Below are 21,708 nucleotides of genomic sequence, written 5' to 3'. Positions count from 1 at the left end.
TTTGTGTTCTGTCCTGTTAGAAAACCTGAATGCTGTAGAAATCAGAGACTCTGTTTCTGTTGATGATCGGTTAGTGAAGTGGTCCTTTCATCAGAAACGTTTACCATTCTGTGAGCAGAATGAATAACTTGTTTTTCACAAGTTATTTTTGATTTGTTTTTTTCCTAATTTATAGTAAACAAATTCTGACACACTAAAATAATTCATTCATTCTTTTGGAGAGGAATTTGTCCTATTGGATTTAACGATTCATGAAAAATAATTCAATTAATCATATTCATAGTTTGTGGTAGCCAATAGTAAATTTTGGTTAATTTTGAACGATCTGATCTTTATCCTAAACTTCCACTAGTGTGACTCACAGAGAAATAGCTGCTTCCTAACAGTGAAGTTTTCCAGATTCTTGGATTTCTTCCAGATCATCAAGTGGAAATGAAATATGTGCCCAAACAAACAAGTAAACTTGAATGAATGTCAAATCCATTCACATTCTAGTTTCCTAAAGTTCACCACTGTTGTTTTTCTACATCCAAAGAATCCAAAGAGAACATTCTAAGAATATTCTAGACACTGGACGGTCACACTACTTTGCCAAATTCATAGTGTGTGTTATCTGCTGTGATGTACTTGGTCATTTTACATTATAGTAAAATAAAAACCTAATGTACATCAATCCAAATGGTATTTTCCAATATCAATTATTGATTTATTTCATTTTTAAACGATTTTATAACGGTATTGATCGAATTGGTTGGATAAATCAATTAATTGATTAATTGATTAATTGTTATACCCCTATTTTGTAAAGATTAAAGTATCATTTTAGGCATCAAGGCTCTACTAAAGGAGTAACCTTTTTTTCTCAAGACAGCACTCTCAGAAAACACAAAGACAAAGAGTCTCATGATCACAAACATCAAAGAAACTCAAGCAGAAAATTTGATTGTCCACTTCATGTCAGCCTATCTTGTTTCCAGATCAACCAACCAACTTGTTTCACATGAACAAAACCTCTTCCAGTCCATCAGGGGAAAATGTGTGACACAAAGTGCAGGAAAACATGAAGCTGATCACAGCTGAGGACAGCAAAACAAAAAATGACAAGAGGCTAATTTCAATTAATCCGACTGTCACAAAGAGCAGACAGGAGGCTGCTCCTGTCCAATTAGACTCTTTAGTAAATACTGAAAGTCTTAAGAACAAAAACTAAAATGTTTAAGTGAAGAGGATTTTTTTTTAAACTTGCTTATTTTCAGTAAACAAAACCAAAAAGTTTAATAAAAAAGACCCAAGAAAGTTATGGAAAGAAAACAACTGTATGTTTAAAGGCCTGTATCATACAAAATCAAATTTTTGAGCTTTTAAGTGTTATATAATGTTCATTCCTCATTCCGTTCACGCATTTCTGAGTATTCCTCTAAACCTGCTCTTTGACAACCAGCCCCTCCAATCCATGAAAAAGAGTGGGTCCTCACATTGTGACATCACAAAGTGGAGGAACAGCCCCTTCCAATAAGAGTCTGTGCTGCAAGCACCGCCCCCAAGTTAACACACCCACTTTCTCTGAGGAGCTAGCAGTGATCGGCAAAAACTCTTTTTTATTTTATATGGACAATATGGAAGTCCATCTTTGAATAAGTTTGGATGTTGTTTGTTTTCGTGGGTGAAACACAGACACGCTGCCGAGGTCGGCTCTAGGAGGACGTCATGGAATGGGCGGCGCCCACAAGGAGCAAAGGCAGAGCCTCAGAGATCAAGTCGTCTTAATTCCCGGTTGCAAAAGAACTCAGGAAAATAACTCAGATTGAATTAAAAATCATTCTTTAGTGTGCCAAAGATAATATATTATAATATATTTGGATATGGTTTACGAGGCTTATGAATAGCATGGTATACGCCCTTTAAAGGGTGTAAATGTCATGGTTTGGGTTTGTTTTGTCTTGGTTTTTGATTTATTTCTTGTTCTGTTATGTTTGGTTCTGTTTCCTGTTTTATTTTGTAAGGTGTTCTGTTTGGTCATGTTCCTGAGTTTTACTTCCTGGTCCCTATCTGTCCTGATCATGTTCACTTGTGTCTTGTCTGCCCTGCCTGTATTTAAGTCTCGTCTCTCCCTTCCTCTTGTGCTGGTCCATTAACGTCTTTAACGTCTCTAACGTCCTAGTGTCTTATGTATTTCACGTCTCTTCGTCCCTACTGCCATGTCCATGTTTCTTGCCACGCCACAGTAAGTTTAGTTTTGTTTAGTTATCCTGCTCTGCAGCGCCTTTTGTTTGCAATTAAACCCTTTTGCCTTGGAACCGTGTGCCTCCTGCCTCTGCGTCTGGGTCCTACCTGTTCTCCAGCCCCCCTCACCCTGACAGTAAAAGGAGATTGCTTTAGTGAAAGGGCAGTAAGATATTTGTGTGTAACTTCTACCAAAGAAAATAAGCGTTCAACTTACCTGGTTCCTCTTTTTTGTAACTCATACTTATGTGAGTCACTACTGAGAGACTGATCTGTCTCTTTTTTGTCCTGTCAGACACCAATTGGTCACAGTAGATGTTTGTCTCTACTGACCCTGCTTCTGCTGGACATTTCTTCCTAATAATTACACTCACAGAGAGTATTCTGCTCCACTGTCACAGTTTGTTTGCTCAATACTTTTGATATACTCTGCTTGCCACTTACAGACCACTATTACTCAGTGACAATAATCTGGCCTTAAAAGAGGATCTGAGCTCATTTGTAACCTAACATTTTAATTGTGTTTAAAGTGTACTGCTTTAAGACAAACTGGGGATTTTTAAATAAACTGTTTCACCGTTTTTCAGATCTGAAAAACTCCACTGTGAGACTCCACTGTAGTCTGGTTTCCAGGTCAGTGCAAACAGCGGTCTTTTTCTCCTTGTTTCATAGTTTTGTTAAATTCTGTTTTTTATTTTTATTTTTTTCATTTTTTTAAATGTTTTGAGCCCAATGCTGTAGTGATTCACAACAGTCATTTATGGTTTAACTTCAAAGTCCCACTCAGATCAACTTTTTCAACGTGTTCCCCCTGGTCTTTTATTTATGATGATGCCGTTTTTAGCTAAAATCCAAAAAACGGTGTCGTTTTCTAGCACGTGGTTTCTGCAGAGCAGCAGGAGTTCATTAGAAATTCACCTCTGAGTTGCGAGCAGGTAAATGGCACCGAGTAAGCCTGCCCTCATTTCCCATCATCCCTTTGCTTACGCTCCAGCTTACAGACCAGGAAAACAAAGACGTTCATGGAACAAGTTGTCTGCAAGTGGATGAATTAGAACGGAGCAGAGCAGAGAGATTGTGGCCCACCAATTGTATTTTGTATGTAACAACTACAAGGTTTTTTACAACATTCTGTCATCTGCTGATTTACAACTATTTTTATCAAGAAATACTCAGAAATTAAGTTCTAATCTTATTTTTCCTCATATATGTTCTCCATCATAAGAAAAATGCCAGAAGAACATGATAAAAACTCCCCAAAACAACATTTTCATTGGAGTAGTTCTTTCATTAAAAAAAAAAAAACTGGATTAGATAGCAATGCAGTCACAGACTAGAGGATCTTCTGTTGCTCTGGGCTGAAGCAGCTTTGGGGGATTGAATGTGATTTGATAGTGAAAAGTTTGATGGGTTTTTTTGTTCTGGGGGACAATGAGGGATCAGACAAGCACTCCTCTGTGGTTTGGGTCAAAAAGCTAAAGCAACTTCAAAAAGGTTTTTGTATCCAGTGGGATATAGTAAAGGCTCAAATTCAACTGAAAGAGACAACCTAAGCCCCGCCCACTTCTCTGATCCATACCATCAGCAGATAAAGAGATAGCACATGTACCACATGTGTACTGGGCATCTTTCAGTGCTCGACACAGAATCTGCATCTTTGATGCTTTTGCTGTGTCTCTGCTTCCTGAAGGTCCTCTGAGGCGGCACAGAGCAAAAGAGGAAAGCATCACAGCCAAACTACTGAATCCTTTCGATTTCACCTCAGAAGTTCTTTTTATGTACCATTCAAACTAATATTTATTCATACTGTCACATTTTCACTGTAATAACAGTTTACGTCATTTTACAGAACTTTTCCCTTTAAAAGAAAAAAGGTGGTTGTTTCCTTTCAGAATGAAATTATAAATTCATATACTACGTCTTTTTTTAAAGAACTACTTGAAAAGGGGGAGAATTGATTCATCAATTCATATTTTTCATTTTCTAAGTAGAGTTATTCTGTCCTGCAGAATAACTTCATTCACAGTGTCACAGTGACATAACTGCATTCACAGTGAAAATACATCTTGTGAATATTAAACCACCCCCCCCCCCACTCCCCCCCAAAAAAACAAAAGATTACATCACGGCGGGAGAAACTATCATAAAATGAATAGGGACAAAATCTCAAAAAACATACTTTAAAGTCCATTATTTATCTTCACCTTTTCACTTGTGGGTGAATGCAGGGGACATCCTGGACAAGTCGCCAGTCTGTTGCAGGGCCACAATCACAATTTAGAATAACCAATTAACCTATGAAGCATGTTTTGGATGGTGGGAGGGGACCAGAGTCTCTTTGAGAACATGCTAACCCCACACAGAGGGGTCCCCCGTTGATGTTCTGTTCCAGGGCCCACAGATGGGACTTGAACCAGGGGCTTTCCTGCAGTGAGTCAAGAGCGCTAACCACTGCTCCACCGTGCAGCCCACAGAATCCATTGACGAAACCAAAACAGACAGGTGTCAGGGATATCAAACTGGTTTTGAAGTTATTATGGGATGACCACAGGACCTATGACTTGGTGGCCATTCTGTGGCAAAGCGTGAAACTTTGAATTTTTTACGTTTTACAACAATATGGAAATAGATAACTTTAGTTCAAGCGATCTTCATGAAATTTAACTCGTGCCACCAGTTTAAGGCTGTGTCCGGATTCCCGCCCTAATCCCTGACTACTAAAAAAACCATATAGTGCGAGACTATGAAGTTCCCTAAATTTTGAAAGGAATTCAGACACCATACACCACAATACTTTTTTTCTTTTAACGGCGAATGTGACGTCATCGATTTCATGAAGTTAAAATCTTATTGATATGAGCGTTTTGTGACGATCATTTATGAGTCCGCTGTCTAATGAGGATAAAAACCTTGATGGTTTATTAAAAAATATACATTTACATTTCTTTTGTGGCAACATTTGTTTAGACGCAAGGCATTGTGGTATTTTGATGCACACTGGTTTTCACAGAGATTTCTGGGAAATTTTGATTCGATTTTGGAATAGATAGATAGTAGAGTCGTACAGCACTACAAAAGGGCGAACCCACTATATTGTGTGTAGTGAAGGAATTCGGACATAACCATGTCTACAACCCCAACTGAAGTTTTGTTGACCTTTGACCTTTGGAAGAGGCAGTCACTTTCACAAATCCTCTTTAGGATTTGGGATTGTGATCTATCTCCTCGAGCATCAAGCTACTTGAAAAGAACGTGTTGAATTTAGAAGTTGTAGATTTTGAACTGCACTACTGTGGCAAGCTCACAAAAGTAGCATTCCCTTTCCTGCTTGCACTTTTTTTACTGCAATATTGAGAAATTTTAATACACAATTCGTTGACTCAACCTGAACTCAATGATGTGACAAACTAGTATTTACATACTAGGAATATGGATGTGTTTAACAAACAAAACTGTGCTTCCAAGGAAATCCAAAACATAGCTTTGGTAGATTCTTCTTAAAATCACATAGATCTGACTGTCATCAGCAAAATATAAAATGGTTGCATGGAGATAAAACCAACAGAAAAGCCGCCATTTTGGGGAAAAATTTTTTTTTTTACATGGATTTGTCATTTACAGCTCTGACCTGGGAGGCAGAGGCAAAAGGGGAAGAGCAATGGGCATGAAGCAGCTACTCAGCCAGTGATGCCAGGTCAAAATGGGTTAAAAGGGGGGCGAGGAGGGCAGGTAACGCCTGCAGGCCATCCAATGCCGCTCTTTTTTATATGCCAGCTTAAAGAATGAAGCAAGCAGGCCAGGAGTTATAAAAGAGGGAGAAAAATGAAGCATTCTCCTTTCAGATTTAAGTTTTTTTCTGCTTGCGTTCAGACTCATCATTCACAGGCTCATAGCTGTTAGCCCCCTACGATGCATAACCTTACATCTCCAACATCAGTCCAGAGACCAGCATGAACATGATGGACATGAATGAGAACCTGCTTACAACTCTACAACCTGGGAGGAGCTGAGGAAAATGTGCAACAGTCCACAGGGATCCAGGGATCCAAGGAAAACCAGCAGCGACAACTCCTGCAGAAGTTGACTCATTTATTTGCAGATTTTTTCTCATTAAAGCCGAATTTTCCCACACAAATAGCTGCTTTGTCTTTCAGTCGAGACAGAAAAAGACTTATTTGGGAGTCTGCTTTAAGTACTTTTCTTTTTTTTTGGCCCATCTGGAGTTTCTTTCTTTTGGAGTGGAAATGGGCGTAGGGAAGAACGGATGCGTAGAACCACCATTTTAATGGTCTTCACATGTTAAACTGGATCAGATGGTTCTGATGTCTGAATTCAGTCGTCAGCTGGTCAACAGCTTGCTCTCTTGGCTGCTCTGCACAGGCTCACACATGCTTTTCTCAACAAGTTCCGTACATTCAGTGTCAGTGCGGCTTTATTTTCCTGCATAAGGAAGTGGGCAACGGCTTGGCTGGCCTCATATCTGCAGCTCCAGTTTTTAGTTAGCCACCTTTTTTGGCAGCACTGAAGTTTTGGTAAACAAAATCAAAGTCTGTCGCTGTGAAAGGTTCCTCCATGCTTCTCTTTTAATGTTTCTGTTTAAATTTCACTGATTCAACAAATTAAAAAATCCTGTGAGTTTAACTAAAGTTTTTCATCGTCCACAAAGAAACTTCAGCTTCTTGACTTTAACTTAACTCCAATTGACCTCATTTATGAAACATTTACTGATAAAAAATAAAAAAACAATCCAATAAATCTCCATTCTAAGGAGAGGGACCTGCTTCCAGACCCAGATTTACAGTCCATGCAGTATCCCAAAAGGGAGAAATGGCCAAGACTCTGAATTTTGTACAACTTTTCTCTCATTCAGAGCGAGATGAAAAAGGTAAAGCAACAGCTGTGCAATAAAAATGTGTGGTCTTATAGGTTACTACTAAATCTGAGTGAATTTACTTTATTTATTTGATCTCTTTGGCCAGATTTTTGTGTCCTTTGGCTTGTCTGAGGCTCATCAACCTTTTAGAGAGGTTGGCAGTACTTGCATTTTTGTGAATGCAGGATTTAACCCCCATGAAACAACTTGAACGCCGTCTGTGGCCGAGTACGCCGCTGCAGATTTTCTGGGAACTGTGGCCTCCTAAGAGCACCTTTGAAGCACCCAGGGAGTGACCACGCAACAAGAATAAGGGGACCGCTGAGGGACCTCAGAGGAACTCCACAAAAACCACAGAGTGACTTCAGAGCAACCAGAGCAGCTCAAAGTGGCAACAGAGCAACCACACATTTCTTTTGATTTGACATTTTTATGCAGCACATTAAACAAACAAAACAAAACATTTAGCTCTCCACAAGTAACATTTCTTTAAATTTGTCCCCACAAACTGTCTGTCGAATAATAAAGATTAGAAATAAAATCCTAATTAAAAACAAATACAACTACAGAACAAACATAAACTTGTTATTAAAACTGTGTTTTATGTTCATGGGCAGCATTAATGTAAAAGCTAGTCAAAGTTAATGCCTCGACTTCTCTGAATATTAAAAATTCTGCTGTCCTTACAGTAGGCTAAAGGAGGGGTCACATGTGCAGTCTGTGATGATGCTCCTGAACCTTTCCCCTGAAGGCAGGGGAGATAACAGCCTGTTCACATCATACCTTCACTAACCACAGAAAGACCACATCAATCCACCTGAAAGAGACCAGGGAGCAACCAGAGCAACCAGAGAGCACCTGCTGGCAAGCCAAAGTGACCACAGAGCAACCAGACAGACCAAAGAACCAGTGGGGTCTTAGTGTGGGCGGAGGTCCACCACAGAGAGCCAGAGGACCTTCAAGCCCCACATGCGTGGTCAAAACAACCAGCTCTACCTTAATGCAAACAAAGAACAATCACACAGTGACTACATGAAGAATACAAAGAAAATAAGGATCAATGGTCCTCAGGGCCCAGAGCCACCACAGAGTTCATCCTCTCCATGTTTGGGTTTAAACTCAGTTGGTCATTGAATTGTGGCATATGCTGACTCATTGTGGTCATAAATTAACTCGTCATTGGGTGCATCACAATATTTTCTTCCAATGTTCTTACTTTCTGACTGAGGTTTCTTTGATGTGCTCTGACACATTCAGTTTCTGCACACAGCAAACCATCTGTGACCCAACATGCAGAAAGAGAAAGTGCATTTCATCAACCGTGGTTTGTCTGAGAAGACGAACCCACAGCTGGCTCTGGGGGTTAGACACTAGACCAGGGGTGCTCATTCGTCAAAGGGCATGTGGGTAGATCAGGGGCATTCAGAGATAAATAACCAAAAAAATATATATATATATGAAAATTAGTCAGCGCATCATCATCCTCGCCGAGAAGTACATGATCTGATTAACATGCAAAACGGCCAATCGAACATCCCCTGATCTACACGCTGATGCACATGCGTGTTTAAAAACACTGAGCGCAAATTCTTTCTATCGGAAAGCCACTACTGGACCCGCTGCGTGCCAGAAGTGTTTATTGATACCTCATGATATGATATCTTATCTGTTCTGATTATGTATTACTACAAATATAGCATTCAGACACACAACAAAGCTATCTCCTCGCAAAGATTTGTGTACTCTTACTTCATAGTTTTTGAATTACTAGTGCATAAACAAAGTATTGTGTACTCAAATTGGCTTCTTGGAACCAGCGGGTACCTTCTTATTTGGAACGCCAGGGGCAAAGCATCATTCAGTCCAGTACAGTCAATGCCTATGACGAAATCACACCATTTACTAGCCTACTTTAAAATACAGATGCAAAACTTCAAGCTCCGTATAGAACTACAGTATGTATAAACCTTTTGTTTTTTTAATGGGTTTTAAAAGACAAAATGTAAAAACACAAGTCACTGATTGTGGAAAAACCTTTTACATTTAGATCTTGGTAGACCGGACATATTATTTACCGTCTGTTTTTGGTCCCCATTTTAGCCCAGAAATGTTCCATCTCACTGTAGTCTCCCAGGTCAAGAGTCATGGATCTAAAGCCTCAGTTTGAGTGGTCTCTGCATATGTCACTGTGTTTCTTCCAAATTTGCAAACTAATGATGCTCGATGCTCTCAAGGCTGTGTGATTGAACGCAACACATTGATTTAATCCGTACTCACAACAGCGGAGGACTTATCATTAGTAAAAGCAGTGGCGGGCCGTCAGGGCCTTCAAGGCCTTCTCTGAAGGCCTAAAAAATATCTGAATTATGTGTTAATGATATTTTGTCCATGCATACTCATACCCTCATAAGTTGTGAAGGCCTCCTAATGCAAAATCAAAGTCTGTCATTCATTTCTTTCAACCAATCAGATTTTGAGTTGGTGTCAGCAGGTTCTTCTAGCAGGCTTAGGCAACATCACAGTATTCAGACCTTCTGATTGGACAGAAGTTTCAGGAAGTCACATGCAGCCTTGTCCAGTTTGACACAGAGCCACAGAGAACTTTTTGATCTGTCTCAGTTAAAAACAGAGATGACTGTAATGTACTCCAAGGACGATTTAGCAGGAAAATCTCCCTCTGATCTTCTTGACTTCCTTCATCAGATAAATCTGAGTGAATCATGAAGCAGCCGTACAGATTTGTGTGTTTGGTGCTGACCTTCCCCATGTCCACTGCGTCTGTTCAGCGGACATTTTTTTTTTTGGAAAACTTTATTAATCCCAACAAGGAGAAACTCAGTTCCAGTACATCTCGATGAAACATCTTGATGGAATAGAAAAGGACTTCTTGATGGAACTGAAGACGATGATCTACATGACAGGGTGATGGACTGTTTTTGAGGAAAGAGAGGAGGATGGATTTTGTCTTCAAATAATCAATTTTTTGATTAGTGAAATGATAAATGTCATACTAAATAATATTCCTAATTTATGTGGTAGTTTTCAACTTTTTGTGCTGGCTTTAGTTGCATAATGAGATTTGTTTACTGTTTTGTTTATTCAATTTGTTTAGAGGCATAAAAATGGTTAATGAGGGGTTGAGTGATTCAGACGTAGCACTGCTGAAGGCCCAGGTGTGTCATGCACGGTCCGCCACTACCACAAAAGGTAGATGATTTCTGAACAACTAAGAACAAAACCCCATCCCAAGTCACTGAAATGGCAAAAGACTGATCGTGCATTTTCCTCCCTTAGCAGCAATGGAATATTCCAACCAACAGCAAGTTGACTTGCAATCATTGACTGTATGTGAGTACTGGATTGAGTGGAGGATCAACTCCTCCCCCCTCACATTCCAAACAGGGACTACCTGCTGGTTCCAAAAAAACAAAATCCCAGACTTATGGAGAAATAAACAGCTATTACTCAGAAAATTGGTCAGAAAAACCATTATTAACCATTAAGAACCATCAGTAACCATTCTTACTCTGCTTCATCTTTTTAAAAAACGTAAAAGATTTTCTATGAAGGTTTGAACGTTGAAAGTTTTAACAAGAGGAAAGCGCGACATGTTCATGTCTGTCTGAGAAAAGTGTTTGAGCAAAGAATTAATTCAACTTCACAGATCTGTAAAGAGAAAAAGCATCATTATGAAACTCCTCACCTCGTCAGCGTCTTTGGCTGTTAGCTGCATGATCTTGAAGCCATCTATGATGTTCTCCTCAATGGTCACATCAAGAACATCATTAGCAAAAACAGGAGGGTTGTCGTTGATGTCCTGGAGCGTGATCTCCACCTGCAGAGTAAGAACAGTTCACATTAGAGCACCACCCAGTGTTCACACAGAGTTAGAGTCTTCTGTAGTGTCCTACACTTCAACTAAATTGTTGTTCAGTTTTAGGAGTTAACGAGAGTCCCAGCATGAGCCAGGTCTCAGCTAACCAGAGGTCTTCTGTGCTGAAACTCAGATCTGAGTTCAGACCTTAAATCTGAAGCATATTAAAAACAGCAGCAGATCGGGCAGCCGTGATTTAATATAAAAAGATGAGGCCGAGGCGTTTAGCTTTTCTTCTTAATGCTAACTTTTAATTAGCTGCTTACTAGGTGATGTCATCTTCTGTTGGTTTAAGTTGCGCGTTCCTGCAATGTGTTTGTTGCAACAGTGGTGTTGCAGCAACAGTGGTGGCATGTCAGAGTGGCATGGCTGAAGTGTGGCACACTGCAGCACATTGAGGAAGGGGTTTGGTAAAGCCGCACATGAAGAGGTGCGTGCAGCAGCAGCAGCAGCAGCGTGTTGCAGCGGCGCCGTGTTGTAGGATTATGCACTGACAGATGGACAGCCTGACACAAACCCATCACTGCAGCTCGTTTTTCCACAGAGACTACAGCAAGTGAAACAGTAGAGCAAACCAACTGCTGCTCAGGGAGATTCCCTTTCAGCTCCTGGAAACCAAAATAAACATGCATTACAGCAGACCACAGAGCCCCCCCCCCACACACCCCCACACCCCATGTGATAAACTCTGGCCTGCTTTGATAAGTCAGATTTATTACAGATGGAGGAGTGAAGACCCTTGAGGTCCATTGTTTGTAAAAAGCTTGTGATGTTCAGTAGATCAATATGAGACATTATTTTTCAAACGAGACATGACATGAATATCCCAGAGAGTCTGAGCACGTGGACGATCGTCAGCCTGGAGAATAGTTTAGCTCCACAGCCTCACTTCCACAGCGCTTTGCTAAAACTGCCCTCGTGGGCGTGGCTACAGAAGGATTTACAGGGCTGCATGGAAAAACTGGACTTCCTGCATCACATTTGGATCCAGCCATGAGCTGTGGAGCTGCTGTGCCGTTTTTAAATTACCGCTGAGGAACTGCAAAAGACATGAGAAGAACATGCTGCACACACAGACGTCTGAAGCTGAGCAGTCAGAAAGTCATTACACAAAGTGAGCTGAGCTGTCCGGTGTGGAAAAGCAGAAACCCCAGGGACACATTTCTGCTCCCACTTCAGAGTAACGTGAGATTTTGGATTCCTGTTCGTCTGCCTCGGCCTGAACTGCTGCTTGTGAACTCAAACCAAACTGGTGAGCAAACGCTTGCTCCAAAGTCCACCTTCCATCTTCTGACAAGAAAGATTTGCTGAAAGATGGAAACTGCATGGAATGGGTGGGGTGGGGGTGTCCCACAATGCTTTTAACAGGGTAGTCTCAGCATCGGCTTCTGTTAACTTATTTTGCAAAATGACCCAGAACCAAAGGGGGGGTTGGAGACGCCACAAGTTCTGGCCCCATTTTTATACAACTCCAAACTGAAAACACACCCTGTGACCCGGCTGGGCCCGGGTCCGGAAGCTCCACCGGGACAGCTGGCTCCTCCCCCTCAAGAAAAGGAATACGACATGTCCCAGAAAGCAGAAGTCAGAACTAAATTGATGGTGAAGCTGAGAGATCGGGCACAGCCAACAACAATGAATATTCATCTCCCCCCCCCCCCCCCCCCCCCATGTGTAAATAATGCAGGCCCACTTCTGAGGAGTCGACTAATTAGTGCAGAAATGCAGTTTTTAGAAATAATTATGCTTCTAGTTTACCCACCCTCTCACGGGACACAAACCTTTCAAAGAGCCTCGCAGACGAAGTCACTGGAGGCACAGGAAGTGAGGTCAATGTGTGTGGGGCGTGGGGGTGGGGGGTTCCTCTGTCTGTCCTCGGCTGAAAGCAGCAGACCCCAGAACCGGAGGAACGGCAGGTGAAAGGCTTTAGTTTACGAGCTCAAAGATCACGTTTCTGCTTCAGACTGCAGGAGCTGCCAGCGGGCTGCCGGGGTTTCATTATTCATGGGGGGGATGAATCATTCACACAGGTCAGTTATGAGACGGGAGGTCGGGGGGGTTACTCTGTGACACCGCAGCTCATCCTCTTTTAGAGCTGACACTCGCAGGTGGAACAACAGTTTGGATTATTGACATGCCTGAAGTTTTTTCCGATTAGGAAAAGGCTCACCTCTGCAAACTACGGCAACCAGCAGAGTCCATGCAGAAGCTGAGGACATTTCTGCTCTGTCACTTTATAACAAGAGTAAATAGAAATCACAAATCGTGGTGTAAAATGGCTGAAAGACATCCTCCAACTCAAGAATTTTTGGGTCAGAAAATCCATTCAGAAAAACTCTTTCCATCACAACAGCAAAATAAAAGCAGCCCTGTTTTTGCACCGCTTCTGCATTACCTGACTAACAACAGGCTGCATCAGTCAGTCAAACATTCAGATCCTGACGATCTCAAAGAGGGAACGGGGAGCGATGGGTGAGGAAAACGACGCCCCTGAAGCAGGAGTCGGCCGAACCTTGGCACAGTCAAAGTGAACACTCCTCCCTCCCTCCCTCCCTAAGAGATCCTCCTCGTCTGAGGAGTCTGCTCACCTCTGTCAAGCAGAGTCTGAGCATGCTCTGAAGGGGTTTCTGTAATGACCTGCTGGGTCCCGGTTTGGTTCTGAGCCCATTTGGCAGAACCTGACTGAGGTCAAGCTGAGGTTCTTCTTCTCTCTCCGGTCTGCTGCGGTTCTGAGCTCAGATTTGTAGGTAATTGGACCTTGTTCCAGATCAGAGACACATAATGGAGGAAAGATTTAGCTCCTTGAAGCTGAAGCACAATTCAAAGCCATCTTCTAAATGAGCACAAATGAGCAGCAATGAAAGGCCGATGAAGCTGCGTCTGCCTTCATCCACTGAAGGTTAGCAGAACATCAAAACAAGCTTTTCTCCTCCTTGGGAGATGAAAGCTAAAAACAAAATAATTAGCCCTTATTGTGAAAGCTGTGCTTTGAAGATGTGAGGAAAGAAACATATTTTGTCTTTATCAGCGCGAGTCTGCCGCCTCCCCAGTGTTGGAGCCGCTGACGGCCTTATCACCTCAGTCCACCATTACCTGCAATTACAGCATCAAACCTGCGGAGTGCAGAGAAACGTGCAGCAGCTGCTGCTCAGGCAGGCTGAACGTTGCTCCTCTGCGGCTCTTTGCATCTTTGTGGAGCCGTCTTCCCAAAGCCCCCTCCTCAATTTTCTCAGCTGTTTCATTCCACAGCAGTCAGTCCAGAGCCATAAACAGAAAACTCCTACAGTCGTGGGCTCATGTGATCTTACATGATTGGCAGACAGACTGCACAACAGAACGCCCCCCACACACACACCCTTCACCCCCCCAGTCTGAACATCCGTGCTCAACTGTTCAGCTGTTGACCCCTGACTCAGTCTGCTGCCTTTTTCTGGATTCACTGCAGCCCCGGTTTGATCTGCCATCCCGCTAAAGGTGAAGAAAGTTTGTTCACCAATGTCAGCACCAACCCCCCCCCCCCCCAGCCTGTAAGAAGTTCTGGTTCACGTTGAAGAAAGTCTGGATGAGCACATCTGCTACGATCATTCAGCCCCAACAGGAAACTGTTCGCCCAGAAACCCTGAGCTGGACATGTTCGGGGGGCCGAGAGAGAGAAAGTGGATGAAAAATGTTGATGAATTTAACATGAGGTGGCATTACGTTTAGCCCCCACCCACACCCCACCCCCAGCCCTGGGGCTGTTAATGGAAATAGACAGGAAAAGAGTTTGGGACAGTTTTCTCTCCACATGGAGGAAACGTAACCATGCAGCGCCCGACAACATGGCCGTTCTCACGCGTGTGACTCTGAAGCCCCTCCACCTTCGGGGGGGTGGCCTCACATTCTGACGCCGTCTTTTTTATCATGAAGATGAGGCTTTTGGAGGAACCATCCGTCTTCATTAAGCAGCCATTTGTATGCACATCACCAACATGGGAATGAGTTCTGCTGCCAAAGACGGGTTCTGGAATGCCGGGGCCATCAGTGGAAGTACAAGAAAAACAGGACCGCTCTTCCCATGATGCCTCAGCCGGCGGTGGGCCTTCCAGCTTCATCCACTGCCGTGTGCAGATGTGAGCCAAAAGCGTGTTCACACAGCCAGAGGCCGGCCTGTGATTCTTGTAAAGTTCAGCATAATTTGAGGCACCCCCTCCCTGATTTACTGCTGGAACGTCAATGCCTCACTGTGTGCATGAGAAGCCTCTGATTCAGAGCACGCCACTCCGCGCCTCCTAAAACGACCAAATGTCATTCTTGCAGACATGAACAAACGAGCGGCAGCCTCGCTGTGACCCGGTTTCCCTCAGTAGTCCTGAGACAGACACAATAAGCAGAGCTGCTGAAAGACGGCCCCCCCCTAAGGGCGGGGCAAAAGTCAGCGGCGAGCGCATCTCTAAGGCGCTGCCGAGGAGTGACCTTTTAGATGAGAAAAAAAAAGTGTCTGAACAGCATTATGGGTAACTCGACTATGTGGTTCTCCTTCACCTTCTCTTTGTCTATTTTACACACAGACACATTCTCCTATATATCATTTTTTTCTTTTTCAGCTTTGTCCTCCATGCATGGTTTTCCTTCTTTTCATCTTCCTTTAATCATGTGTATTATACGTCTTATTGTTCTTCTTCTCTTACTTTCCTTTCTTTTGTTGTTCCTCTGCCTCCTCTTCATCAGTTTGATCTTTTTTTTTTCTGCCGTCCCTTTTTGTTGGGCAGCCAAGAGTTCAGACACATTTAGTCTCAGCTCTCTCAGAAAACCCACCGGGACTGTTAATTGTCACCTCATGAAGGACACACAGACACCCCCCCAAAAGAGGAAGCACACCCCCCCCCCCCCCTGTAGCTGCCATCATCCATAACGTCTTTGCTTTTCTCCAGGGTTTAGAGGGCCAGTAAGCAGGGTCAGGAGGTGAGGATTTATTCCTTGGAGCAGTTGCATTGTTGGGGCTCTTTGGTTACAATGGGGTCACCACCACATTTTAGTACAGGGGGGTCATTTGTTTGCTGACCTTTCCTGCTGCTTTGACATGTATATTGTGGACTGGTGGAAAAAAAAGGAGAAACGCGAGTTCTGGTCTTCATTTTTATCACTTGCTGCTTTCAATAAATCCTGAACACAAGACAGACGGCAGACAGCAGGGGGGGTTTGAGGGTTAAAAAATATTCTTCCCTCAGACTTTTGCTGAGGGAAGCTTCAGGCTCCAATCAAAAGTGACACCAGAGACCAGGAGCACCAGGAGAACTCAAGCATAGCGTGAGCATTTGGAGCCTCAGACCTTCACTGGACCCAGACCTTCAGAACCACCACAACACACCTGAGAATGGAAATATAGCTGAAGGCAAGAAATCAAATTACTGCTATATACGATCGTGGGGGGGGGGGGGGGGGGGGGGGTTAAAGCTGGAGGACGTCTGGCCTTTCTGTCAGTCAGTGACGGGAAGAGGATTTAAGGACTGAGCCGCACAAAAGGGCTTAACGTGTCACATATGATCTAGTCACCGACAGGAACATTCACCACCTTCACCTCCACCTGCCCCCCCCCTGCTGAAGGAAGCAGGCACTATGAAGCAGAGACTGCGAGAGGAAAAAAGATGAGGAGGGTGACAGTTCGGAGAACAGAGAAGAACAGTCTGGACCTTTTCCTGAACTGAGGCACATAAGAGCAATGGATGAAGAAAAGTCGATGGTTTGTTCCAGAGGTCAGAGTTTTCCTGACCAGGTACTGCAACTCCATCTGTTCACATTTTGTTCAAAAGCAATTGAGAATTTCTATTAATCCAACACATAAAAACAATTTAATCCAGATGATTCTCCAGAAAACAGCAGCCTTGTGAAGTTGCGAAGTGTTCCCTGACAGAGTTCACTGATGGTCTTCACATCCCAGTTTTAGAAACATTGACTCTTCGACATTTTTGAACACTTTTAGGGGAATATTGCTAAAGTACAATAATGAAGATAAGCTACGCTGAACGTCTCCGAAACTCTCTTTGTCAGATTTTTTTCTTTTTTTGGGGGGGGGTCTTCTAAGCGCTGTTCCTAACACGCTAATGTGTGAACAATCATTTGTTGTTGTTTGTTATAAAAAACTGGAGAAAAAATCGCGTCACCATGACTTGATTGTGTTGACAGCTCAACACAGAGCTGCTTGTCCAGCTTACAGCCAGCAGGTTCCCATTGAATCTGATCAAAGACCATCAATGGGACAGTTGCTGGAAACTCGTTCCATAAGGAAACTATGGAAAACTTCTGGATAAGTAAGGAGCAGAAACACAACACGCTGCTGCGCCTCACTCATTTTGCATGAATTCTATTTTATTTATTCTGAACCACATCAAACGTCCCCATTGGATGTCTGTGTTTACTATCAGACAAAATACAGCACGATGACAGCATAGATATGCATAAATGGTCATCTCTTGGGCCAGAGCATGGGCGGGGAACCTGCTGTCATGCTCATGTACTTTCCTTCCTTCTTTTTGTTCTGGAGCGCTGAAGTTTGGATCCTCGTTTTCCGGATGAAGAGCTACACTTTCAGTTGTGCTAACAAGCTAGTCGCTGTGTCTGAGCTCTTTGGCTGAAGGGAGATTTAGCAAGCCCCCCTCCCCGTCCTGAAAAAAATCTCCCAGTGCCGGACGGCCCCACAGCCAAACTTGGATTCCCACGAAGAGAACATTGAGGTTGAAGCGCTGTAATGCCACGATTCAAACTCACTGGGCTGCGTGATGTTTCATTGAACAGCGAGCTGTTAATGCAGGAAAAAAAATAAACTAATCCAGATTAGGGCCTGCCAGACGGACAAAGGGATTTGGGGACGCGCGGCCTGGCCTGCTGGGCACCTTTAGAGAGCGGCCTCATTACCCCACAGCCAAACACGCTCACGTGAAACAAACACCAAATGGACTGCAGAGCTTTTGTTGCTGCGTGAGAAGATCCTGACATAATCTCACACCGGTGACTGTTGGGGGGGGGGCAGACTGAGACCAGAGTGAGCGGCTGCTCCATTGAAGCTCTGCTGTTGCTTTGAGAGAGCAGTGATATCATGAGCAGAGGCTGACGTGACGCACACTAGCTTCACAGGATCCACGGCTGTGGATCCTGTGAAGCTAGTGTGCGTCACGTCAGCTTTGGGTCTTCGATCTGTGTCTCCCATCCTCTGAAGGAGGAGCAAGGAGGACAGACTCCAGGATCCTCAGGATCACGGCCTTGAAACTGCCAGCAGGGATCCTTCAAAAGATCACTGAACAGCACCCTCCTCACAGGAAGAAAGCTTTTCGGTTCTTTCCAGTCTGACAGAGAATCGGCGCCCCGGCCAAGTCTGATCTGGAAGGCGAACGCCTCCCCTGTCCTCGCTGTCATGTTTATTCATAAACACATTTATGTAAACACAAACTGCGCTACATCTGCTGACCCTGCAGGTCAGGGAGCATGGTGATGGGTTGAAGAAAGAAATCATCCTAGCATCTGTGAACAGGCTGCAGACCACAGAAAAACATCTGTCCTTTTTCAGCCCCCCCCCCAAACAATAACAGCCTTCATGATGTCAGAAGTTTACAGAAAACTCAAACTCCATCTGCTCGACTTAAATGAGTGAGAGAAAAAAAAGAAAAAGGATATTCATCAAAATCCAAGAAATAAAATTTCAGAAACGTTGTCTGACTTCAGATTTTGACTTTAACTTTGTTTTCCTAAAGATGTTTGAGCTGCTATTCCCAACTCTACTGCCATTCTTCTTCAGGAGAGAGACAATCCCATTCTATATACTGAGAAAAAGAAGAAGAATACGTAGCTCCTTCACATTGCGGCTATTTAAAGTCCCACTCCGATCATCTTTTGAACTATTTTCAAATTGTTCCAATTATAATTATCCAGTTTTTAGCCGAAAGCAAAAAACCTGTGTTACAAAAAAAAACACGAGTTGTGGGAGGCACTGTTGGCATGGTGGAAGCCTGCCCACACTTTCCATCATTCTTTCGTATACACTCTCTCCCACTAGCTTCCAGCCCCTCAAAACCCCAACGCAACTTTACCGGTGCAACTAAATTATTGAGCAATATCAGATCTATCCAGCTGTCCAGTTTAGATCCAGATTCCAGCTCAGATGAGGAAAACAAAGACGTTCATGGATTTCTTTGTCTACCAGTGGATGCATCAGAATGGAGCAGAGCTGGAAGCACCTATGTTTTGTCTGCTCCTGATTCCCAACTAGACCTTGAACCAGCCACAGCTCACTGTAGACGTTTGGAGCCCTGAAGCTCCAAAACCAAATCCTCTGCAAACACAGAAAGCCTCGTAAAAGCAGACTCCAGCCTTGGGCCCGTCAGCATGGGAGCGCCAAGGCTGGATGATTTACGGTTCAGGAAGACAAAATGGTGCTCCACAGGCCGACAGGGATAATGCATCCCACACTGTATCCCATCCGGATCCTCGCAGTGATTTCAGGTGGGGCGACACACTAACATTTATCTATGACACCTCCTTTTTTTTCCACAGAGGGAAAAGTGACCCAAACTAGCCCAGACAGCTGTGTTTGTGAAAGGAAAGCATTTATCAAAAACATGGAGAGACATGCGATGCATAACTCTGCATGCACGCTGTCACGCCTGATCATCTGCTGGAAGACATCCACGAGACGCATCTGCAGCCCCGTCCACAGCTGGAGACACAGCTAACGTGTTTGCTTCATCCCCTTTGTTTGGAAGAGCTGAGCCGCTCGGACAAACTAATGAAAGCTGTCTGTCAGCGAGGCCGCAGAGCCTGCAGGGAAACGGCTGGAAGCAAAAGCACTCCAACTGGGAAGAGAAGAAAAATGACGTCACGCAAAATGTGGAGAGCTGTTTGGAAAATCTTATTAAGACGTGTCATTTCTGCAGATGTTCATTATGCTTTGGCCAGGGTTAAGAAAACAGCGGCTCACAGTTTCATCATTTGTCTTTGGAAGCTAGAAAAGCGTGTGAAGAATCAGACGAAAGCGCGAGGCGGGAAGAGGGGGCGCTCCTAGTGTGGTCATGGGGTCAGCCGCTGTTGCTCTGATCTCTGCAGAAATGTCAGCCCGGTTTGAAGCCCTGCAGGCCGCAGGGAGCTCTGGGTGGGAGGGTGGAAACTCTGCACCTTATCTTAAAGACTGCAGATAAAGCTGAAATGAATCATTCAGCGTGCTCATCTAAACTCCTGCTGCATTATCTCACCTAAGCGGACGTGCACGCAGGCGAGCGCACAAAAACAAACAGTCAGTCTGATGAATCAAATCCAGACTTCTCCAGAAAAACAAACCCACCTTCATGACAACAAGAGGAGAGAGGAAAACACTTCCTGCTCCCGTGCCTTCATGTTTGGAGTTTGTTTTTGTACTCCTCTGGTCTCTCTCACTGCTCTTGTTTGTTCTTCTGGGGGAAACGTTTCTCTGGACAGAAGCTGGACCTTCAGTCCTCAGCAGCTTTCGTTCTATAGCTTCCAGACTCTGGTTCTGATCAGAGCAAAGAAGACTCGGTTCTGTGATCATCAGAGGAAGACAGGTGAACTCACCTGCTGCAGAAACAAATGCAGTCTCACTTCCCAGCATGTGTTTCAAATGAATGACACCACCGCCACCCAATCAGCTTGAAGCAGCTGCTTTAGGCCCCACCCCTTTTAACAAATCTCTGAAACAGAAGGACATGAAGACGAGGAAGATGAAGATGTCTCCTTGAACATTCATGATCATTATTGTATCAGAACAAACAGAAACAGAGTTTCCATGATGGATGTAGTAATCCTGTCAACCTATAGTTTTTTCTATCTGCTCTGAACAAAAGACGTAGGCGCTTTGGTAATTGATCCAATGAGCGTTTGGTTCAATTCAGTTTTATTTTTATAGCCTGTTTAGAGAACACAGATGTCTTAACAGGCTTCAGTAATTGTAATCTGTTATAAAGTACAATAGCTGATTGTTAAACCAAACAGACTAAACTAAACTGGGCATCCCTTCCCTTAGACCATCATTCGCGGTAAGGAGAAGGTTCTGTGAGTCTTCAGTCGGCTGTGGTCAAGAACTGTCCTCACCCTCTGAGTCTGAGCAAATACTTGTCTGACAGTTTTGATGACTTGAAGAAGACTTTGAGATGAAGAATTGAATAGCACTTCCCCACAAAGCGCAAAGTGACTGTGGCCAACGGCAACTTCTGCTCCGCTCTTCATCATGAAGGACAAGCAGCTTCGCACTGAAACAATGGCCAGTGCCACGGCTCCCTGTTGACCCACTTCAGGCCACATCTGACCTGGGGTTGGAGGCGGGGGCTGAAGGTTAGAAAGTCGAGTCAGCACAGACGGGAAGGAACCGAACACAACGAGGGATTGTTGCAGCCCAGCCAGCAGAGCTTCCTGTTATTGCTCGGTAGTAAATACAGAGTCTCAGGGGAGCAGACTTCAGTCCCGCTGTGTCCCCCTGTGGCCCCCCTGTGGCCCCCCTGTTACTGAGCACCTTGACACATGAAGACTGGACACTTGAAGCAGAGCACGTGCGCGCTCCTGACAAACGTGCACATTCTAGTGGTCACATGATGAAAATGAGGATGATCTGACATTACAATGAATATTTGAGGTTTTTGTTGAGTGGGGGTGTTCAGGAAGGCTGTACCCCCCACCCCCTAAATCTATGACGAAGAGGAGGAACTGAAGAGTGAGATTTAACAAAATTGGAGGCCTTCACAGGAAAACAGAGGACATA

The 21,708-nt window shown here is 43.8% G+C and overlaps 1 protein-coding gene and 1 long non-coding RNA gene across 3 annotated transcripts in view; one reads left to right on the top strand and one right to left on the bottom strand.

The window, feature by feature from the left end:
• Nucleotides 1–21,708, bottom strand: part of fat4 (FAT atypical cadherin 4) — a 101,063-nt gene that overhangs the window by 41,569 nt on the left and 37,786 nt on the right. For both annotated transcript variants that reach the window (XM_023959527.2, XM_023959528.2), the window contains exon 2: nucleotides 10,800–10,931. In XM_023959527.2, coding sequence (XP_023815295.1) covers nucleotides 10,800–10,931 — 132 coding nt within the window. The remainder of the gene's footprint in view (nucleotides 1–10,799; nucleotides 10,932–21,708) is intronic.
• Nucleotides 2,112–6,209, top strand: LOC144994835 (uncharacterized). Its single transcript, XR_013658482.1, has 4 exons — nucleotides 2,112–2,224; nucleotides 2,811–2,856; nucleotides 5,845–5,952; nucleotides 6,094–6,209. It is a non-coding gene; the product is annotated as an uncharacterized LOC144994835 (long non-coding RNA).

Source organism: Oryzias latipes, chromosome 10 (genome assembly GCF_053564925.1).
Source record: "Oryzias latipes strain Hd-rR chromosome 10, Olatipes_Hd-rR_3.1".
In the NCBI taxonomy this organism is placed as follows: domain Eukaryota; kingdom Metazoa; phylum Chordata; class Actinopteri; order Beloniformes; family Adrianichthyidae; genus Oryzias; species Oryzias latipes.
This window is presented reverse-complemented; position numbering and strand designations above follow the sequence as displayed.